The sequence below is a fragment of the Terrapene carolina genome, unplaced genomic scaffold, assembly GCF_002925995.2.
Source record: "Terrapene carolina triunguis isolate 2854851 unplaced genomic scaffold, T_m_triunguis-2.0 Scaffold131, whole genome shotgun sequence".
NCBI lineage: Eukaryota > Metazoa > Chordata > Testudines > Emydidae > Terrapene > Terrapene triunguis.
In genome coordinates, this window is record NW_020664482.1 from 25,242,402 (window position 1) to 25,250,469 (window position 8,068).

Below are 8,068 nucleotides of genomic sequence, written 5' to 3' on the forward strand. Positions count from 1 at the left end.
AGCCACATCGTCAGCCAACTGCTCCCTTTCCCCCCAGCACCTTCTGCCCACTGCGAAACAGCTGATCGTGGCGGGCGGGAGGCGCTGGGAGAGAGGAGGAGGAGTTGATCGGAAGGGCCACCAGTGGACAGGAGGCGCTGGGGAGGGAAAGGGAGGAGTTGGCTGCTGATGGGTGCTGAGCACCCACTAATTTTTGGAGCACCCACAGAGTTGGCGCCTATGCCCAGGTGAGGGGCCTGTAACCTGAGCCCCGCCACACAGGGCTGAAGCTGTCGGGCTCGGGCTTCTGGCTCAGGCTTCGGCCCGGGCCCCAGCAAGTCTAATGCGAGCCCTGGCAACCCCATTAAAATGGCTTTGCGACCCACTTTGGGGTCCTGACCCACAGTTTGAGAACCACTGACTTAAGTCATCCAGGCATTGGGTCATCCACATGGCATCCATTCTTTGGATTCTCAATGATTCCCACCCCTTTGCTCCCAGGTCACATCCTCATTTATACCCCTGCACCTCACTTTATTACCAAACATTCTCTAATGCCCCACATTCTCATAAGCAAACAAGGGAGATGTGGTGGAGATAAAATTCCTATAAGGTGAATGCATAACTGGTTAAAGACCATACTCAAAGAAAGAAGTTATCAAAGATTCATTGTCAAACTGGGAGAGCGTATGTAATGGGGTGCCACAGGAGCCAGTTCTAGGTCTAGTACTATTCAGTATTTTCATTTATGATTTGGGTAATGGAGTGGAGAGTCTGGGACTCTTGACACATCACCACAGGATACCGGGGTGCCATGACAGCAGGGACCTGTGAAGGGTGTCATTCACCTGCCCAAGATAACTGTGACACGAAATGAAAAGCCTCATTGTCCAGAAGGGGACATTTTCCACTCATTCATTACGTTTGTATTTGTTGTACTGTTCTTTAGCTGAATTCTGTGTTCTTTCTTTCATCCCCACAGCATCCTGGGAGATCTCACTTCAAGGTAAAGAATGAGTCAGTTGACAAGTGTCTATCAGGAATGATGTCCCTGCTTATGGAGCTTTGCAATCGGATGGTGCACGGGGCCCAGAGACAATGAATCCTCCTTTCACTGTACAGGAATGAATATCAAGCCGCCCCCACAGCTTCACACCTCCAAACACACACACACATGCACACACACTTTCAGACACCTTGCGTGAAGATGTGATTGTCAAGCCCCACACCGCCTGTGTGACACCTTCCTGTGCCCTGCTAGTGGGTGGCTCCTCTTCTCTGGGCTCTCATATTCCCTGCTCAGCCATTAGTGCAATTACCCAGCAGATGACTTGTGCTAAGAGAACTTCACTCAAAGTTGAGGACACAGTGGATCAAGTAGAAAATCCAAGGCCTTTTCTGACCCGAAGCATGATTTGCAGCCTGACCTCTCTCCAATCCACTCTCTGAGCTGTATTTTGCAGCGCCATTTAGGGAGTTGGATGGTGTTTCTAATGCAGAACACACAGCTGCTCCCCACGCTGTCCTTGTCCCACAAAAGTTAAGGTTACATTTTAACACATATCAGTTTTAATTACGATTTTGATTATCTGATTGTTGCAAAGCATTGTGGGATGTTTCGATGACTGCCAGGGTGCTATAAGCAAGCCTGAGCAGAGACAGCCAGACCTGTACTCATACCCATTGAAAAGGCCATCATTTCCGGAGGATTTAACATATTCTGTGCTCTTCCCTCATAACTGTCTCTGTGTAATTTTCCCCTTTAAGAGATGTATGCTTTTCCTTCCAGCGATGTTGGTGTTGAGCTGCCTCTTATTCTGATGCACCCAAAGCCCACTGATGGTAAGTGATCACGCTGGAATACAATTTTCACTAGGGAAGCAGCAGGGAGGAAACGCATTCACATTCATGAAGGTGTCAGAAACACTAGTGATATCGGTTATCCCTAAGGCCAGGTGAAGCAGTTCAGCTCAGAGAAGACCCAACCCAGATGGAAACAAACCTCAGAGCCTTTCCAGGGTGGGATCAGTTCATTTGCCCTTTTCTCTGTGGCTCTGTTCCTTCCAACATGGCCAGGCCTGGAAACTCTAACACACCCTGAAAGAGAGAGGCTTATATTATTCCCTCTCCAAACCAAGCTTCCACACTTTCTGAAACTGACCCATCACTTGGTCAGTTCCCATGATGTACTGCACAGTGTGCCAATGATGAAAAGGGCACGGGCTGTGCTTTCCAAAATCCATTCTTTCCAATGGATTTGGAGTCAGTCAGAGCTGTTCCCACTTACATTTTAGCCATGATCTGTCTATGGCGTGCCAGGGGGGTTCTCCCATAAGTTTGCCACCTCTCCAGATCTTGACAGGACCATCTCGTTTCCTGCAAACTTATCTTGCAGAACACGCAACTACATCATCACACCAGTATGCTGCATTGTGATGGCACAGACATCACAACTTCATGATGCCATGGGTTTGTAGTGGAGGACAAATTTTTAAGGATGGTGATCCAATGCCCACCCAAGACTTGAGGCTAATGCTCTGCTGGAGCAAAGGTCCTATTTTGCAATTGCGTGTCTGAACCACTAAACACAACACATGTAACGGGAGAGCTGTGAACTGTGCTTAATGCTTATTTAGCAGAATTGAGTGGAGTCATTTTATAATAAACACAAAACTCCACAATGTGTGTAGTGTAGTGGAAGATTTGACTTTGTCTTGAGATCTAGACTGAGAAATATTCACAAGGTTGTATGGTGTCTCAGCCACATGTCTATTACTGATCTTCCACAGTAACTCTGCAGATAAAACACACAACCCCTTTCAGTTATTTGCCCCAGAATATGTCTTTCCAATAGAAATATCCCAGTAGTAAGAACATGTCCTTTTGAAATGCCTGTTTCAGACTAACCTCTGTGTGTGTCTCTCAATCTTTCTCTGCCTCCCCGCGATGTGTTTATAAATGGACTATAGACAAGCTAAGGTAAGGAAAAGGTTTCTTGGCCTCTACACCAACACTTTCTGTAAGAAATCTGTGACATAAACTCATTGGAGATAGATGCAATACTAAATAACCTGCTCCCATTTCAATATGGAGTCTCCTGTGAGTGTCTTGGACCAAAAGATCCATCATAGATCTCAGGCTCAGGCCCCACAAACTTGTGCTCTCTACATCACAACAGACACTATGACATTACAATGTGATGTCACCACTAAAATGAGCATTGTCATAGCGGGAGGAGAAACCAGAGCTGGGAGAGAGGCATGTTTGCAGCTTAATTTTGTTTATTTTATAGTGTCCTGGCTTTTCTTCTCCTTGCTAAAATCACACTGGCCCCTGTTGTTTCAGATCCAAACTGTGTTGCCTATTTCAATGTTACTTCATTATTTTCTGGAGGGAGTTGCTGTCACCGACTTGGCTCCATAGATACATGCACTACTCTGTTGCTATGATAGATGGCCCACTGATGGAGATTTCTGTCCCTTGCTCCAATCAGCACAGCTCAGAACACAGACTACAGCTTTCCTAGTACTGTTGCTTCCTTGGTAATCTCAGCTGGCTCCAGCTCACTTAAGTTTAGTGGCAGCTGGAGGCTGCACTCCAGGCACTGGACTACAGGAAACTGTAACCAAAACAAAATCCAGAATATCCCTAGAGAGAGGGCACTGGCTGAATTCGTAACAGCAATAAATCCTGTAACTCCCTTAATTGGTGTAGGAAATGACTAACGCATCCAAAAACTGGCCCAACAGGACACAAATCCACCAGGATTGTTAGCACCAAATCCTGCTATGTGCCAATGAATTATATATTGAGAGCCAGCCTCATAAGATAAAGTCCTGTGTTGCCCTGGTAATTCTGTTTAGCTCCAGAACACTCTATCCAAAGGACTCTAATGGTGAAATCCCACTTCCCCAGCTGGCAGCAATTTATACTGACCAAAACACCAGGATGGAGTTGCCATGCTTACACGTTTGCCCACTAGGAAATCTCACAATGCCAAATCCTTTCCCCACTCCAAAGTCCACCAGCTATGAATTTGATCTGTAGTTACAAGACCATGAAAGACCCATTTTTGTGTCTACTTATATCCTGCAAGCTGCTGCTGCGGGACACTGGAGAAATGCATGAAAATCAGAACAGTACTTTGGGAACAGGCAGAGTCCAGGAGCTGCCTGTGCCTAGATAAACTACTCACATGTTCTCACAGCAAAGAATGTGCCCTTTATAGCCCCTCTGTGGGCCTAGTCAGGATATTTCAAATTTCTCTTAGAAGCATGGAACCCCCTGATCGGTCCCTTTCCTACCCACTTGCACTTCATGCAGTTTGTCGAATCGCTTTGTATTCTTGACATTTTGGAACCTGTTTTGCTGAATTTTCTCCTTTTTTCCTTCTGTTCCTTTTTGTGCCTCTTTCTCTGTTTCATGGTGTCATTTTGCATTTCCCTCTTGCAAGGAGGTAATTAATCCTCTTTATGTCTCTCTGTCTCCATTTTTTTTGTTTGTTTTATCACTGTGTAAAACTTTGTCTTCAGAAATCTCTTTAGATGCAGGTTTCCCCCCTCCATACACACACCTAGCTGAGTGTCCTGGGCAGAATTGCATTGCTGCTGCTGGTAAAAGTCTCAGCCACTTGAGTAGCTATTTACTACTATTTATCAGCACATCTTGTGGATTTCCTTCAGTAAATGTCCCCCACTGCACTGTCCTTATCAGTTAGCACTCCGAGCCTCCTGGGGCCAGGGCTGAAATATGTACAGAAGGCAAAGCACTGTTCCTCAGCAGAACATGTGCATTGAGGAGTCCTGTGAGGCTGGGTGTCAACAGAAAGTGGACATTGTCTCCATGGTCCTGATGATTTGAGCAGGGACTTCACCCTTTTGGGACTTTCACACTGTGACCCTCCCTCCTCTCCCCCCCGAGGCAGATGATGTGTGTAGTCACCAAAGTCCCAATTTTGAGACCTTATCATGCTGTCTTCTTCTCTCCAGTGAGGAGGACATTGTGATTGAGGAATTTGCTCGCCAAAAACTCAAGGGGGAGAAAGACGACGAAGATGAGAAGGAGGAAGCTGACAAAGACGAAAGCTAATCTGCTGCCCTGCCCAGCCCAGCCAAAACATGTGGTAGTGACCACTGCAGTGCACATAGATTTTTTAGAGCAGTCCCTGATGTACCAATCTTATACGTGTGGTGTGATACAATCATCATTTGTTAGCAACTGTAACTATTTGAATGCTGTCAAGGAAATGTGTTACATTCTGTTTATGCCACTCACTGGAATGCTGCAAAGTTATGCAATTTCTTTATAAATAAAACTGTATAAACTGAAATGTGCTGGAATCCATTTATTTTGGCTTTGGTTTTACTCTGATCAGTTCCTCACAAGTCATGGAAGAGCTTACAAGCTAGAGGCAAAGTTGGTGCACAAGTCCCTGTGTCTCTTTCACAACAGCACCAGCTAGGTGGACACCACACCAAGGGAAGGATCAAGTCCAAAACAAATTTTTTTTTATAAACATGTTATTAAATGAGAATGTTCAGCATATGCTGTATATACTATTCTTGTAACGAGTTCAGATCTGGAACAGCCTTCCAAGGGGAGCAGTGGGGCAAAAAACCTAATTTGTTTCAAGACTGATCTTGATAAGTTAATGGAGGGGATGGTGTGATGAGGTTGCCTAAAATGGCATATGCCACCCATCTGCGACTGCTATTAGCAAATATCTCCAATGGCGAGAGAGAGGACCCTAGATGTAGAGTTACTACAGAGAATTCTTTCCCAGCTGTCTGGATGGTGCGTCTCACCCACATGCTCAGAGTCTGACTGTCATAACTATAAAGGGAAGGGTAACAGCCCTCCTGTGTACAATACTATAAAATCCCTCCTGGCCAGAGACTCCAAAATCCTTTTACCTGTAAAGGGTTAAGAAGCTCAGGTAACCTGGCTGACTCCTGACCCAAAGGACCAATAAGGGGACAAGATACTTTCAAATCTTGGTGGGGGGAAGGCTTTTGTTTGTGCTCTTTGTTTTGGTGGGAGTTCGCTCTTGGGACTAAGAGGGACCAGACATCAATCCATGTTCTCCAAATCTTTCTGAACAAGTCTCTCATATTTCAAACTTGTAAGTACAGCCAGGCAAGGCGTGTTCGTTTTATCTTTGTTTTCTCAACTTGTAAATGTACTTTTGCTAGGGTGTTTACCTCTGTTTGCTGTAACTTTGAACCTAAGGCTAGAGGGGGTCCTCTGGGCTCTTTAAGTTTGATTACCCTGTAAAGTTATTTTCCATCCTGATTTTACAGAGATGATGTTGACCTTTTTCTTTAATTAAAAGCCTTTTTTAATAACCTGATTGATTTTTCCTTGTTTTTAGATCCAAGGGGATTGGGTCTGGATCCACCAGGAGTTGGTGGGAGAAAGGAGGGGGGATGGTTAATTTCTCCTTGTTTTAAGATCCAAGGGGTTGGATCTGTGTTCACCAGGTAGTTGGTGGAAGAGTCTCTCAAGGCTACCCAGGGAAGGGAGTTAGCCCATTGGGAGTGGTGGCAGCGGACCAGATCTAAGCTGGTAGTTAAGCTTAAAAGTTTTCATGCAGGCCCCCACATCTGTACCCTAAAGTTCAGAGTGGGGAAGGAGCCTTGACACTGACTGATCACCATGTTTGAAGTCAGGAAGGGATTTTTCCCCAGGTCAGATTGGCAGAGAACCTGGGGAGGTTTTTTTGCCTTCCTCTACAGCCTGGGGAATGGGTCACTTGCTGGTTTGAACTAGAGTAAACAGTGGATTCTCAGTAACTCAGCCAGAGGTTGTGGGTCTATTGCAGGAATAAGTGGGTGAGGTTCTGTGACCTGCGATGTGGAAGAGGTCAGACTAGATGATCATGAGTGTCCCTTCTGGCCTTAAGGTCTATGAGTCTATGATTTACACACAAAACCCTTTCAAATCTGCCACAGTCCAATGACGTTAGTTTGCCTGCTCTGGAATTAGGTGATGTCATTGGGGTTGGGCTCTCTCTCCTCTCATCCCAAATGCCCAGCCTGCATCATTTTGCTTATGCAGACCAACATAAGGACAGGAGATTGTATTTACTGCACCTACTCAAGAAGCTGAAGTCGCTGATGGCTGGTGAGGTGCAAAACTGGATCTCACAGGACCTAAAACATGATAAGAGTGAGCTTTGAGGTAATTATGTGCTGACTACACTTCAGCCAGGCCATTTGGCACCAATTGCAGAAGAGGATGGAACCAGCAGGATCATATTTGTCATCCATGTTTAACTGTGATTGTGACAACAGTTGACCAAAACCCCATAACAGCATTACAGTCAATATCTAGTGCTCTGTGGCAACCAAGATCTAAATTCTGCAACAAGGTTCCTTGGATTTTCTGAAGGGCGCAGAGACTGGAAACTCTGTGGCAGCTAAATTTAAATGTTAAAAAAGATGTTTAAAATTAAATATGTAAAAGAATAATACAGTCAATAGTATCCACTCTTTTTTATTGTGTTATTAAACTCAATGTATTTTTACCCTGGCCCCACATGTTCTGTTTGGATTGACAATGCATAACTTCATCATAGAAGCTATGATGAAAATAAGTTCCGGCGGCTAGAAAGGCATTGCAGTTTGGGAGCTGGACATTTCTGCTAAAATGAACAACAGTGATGTAAACTGTTATATTTAGACTTCAGAGTTAATACCACATTAAGATGAATGGGGCATTTCACATCTCAGACCTACTGCTTGAGTCTGTCTGCAAACTCAGGCAGTTATCATTGCCTCAGTGGCAGTCATGATTTGTTTAGATTAGGGAAATTTGCACCAGTGTAACCATATCAATGTAGTTACACCAGAGCAAATTCCTTATGTATTGCATTGATGCAAAAGCGGGCTCACTTCTATGCAGGTAGGTTTACATTGGAGAAGCTCATTCCGTGTTGCACATGTACACAGGGAGGTTGCATTGGTTTAGTTACATTGGTGCAGCTACATAAGTGTAACAAAAGCCACGTTTAGACAGGACGTCATTTCCTATATTTCAGATTTTCCACTACAACCATGGTGATGTTTGCACTAGGAAAATTCAGACCCAT

The 8,068-nt window shown here is 44.8% G+C and overlaps 1 protein-coding gene across 1 annotated transcript in view; it reads left to right on the top strand.

Moving 5' to 3' along the window:
* ARR3 (arrestin 3) overlaps positions 1-5,067 on the top strand; it is a 13,975-nt gene extending 8,908 nt beyond the window's left edge. The window contains exons 11-14 of the mRNA XM_026653085.1: positions 962-985; positions 1,769-1,821; positions 2,949-2,958; positions 4,968-5,067. Of these exons, the coding sequence (XP_026508870.1) occupies positions 962-985; positions 1,769-1,821; positions 2,949-2,958; positions 4,968-5,067 (187 nt within the window). The remainder of the gene's footprint in view (positions 1-961; positions 986-1,768; positions 1,822-2,948; positions 2,959-4,967) is intronic.
* The last annotated feature ends 3,001 nt before the right edge of the window (positions 5,068-8,068 follow it).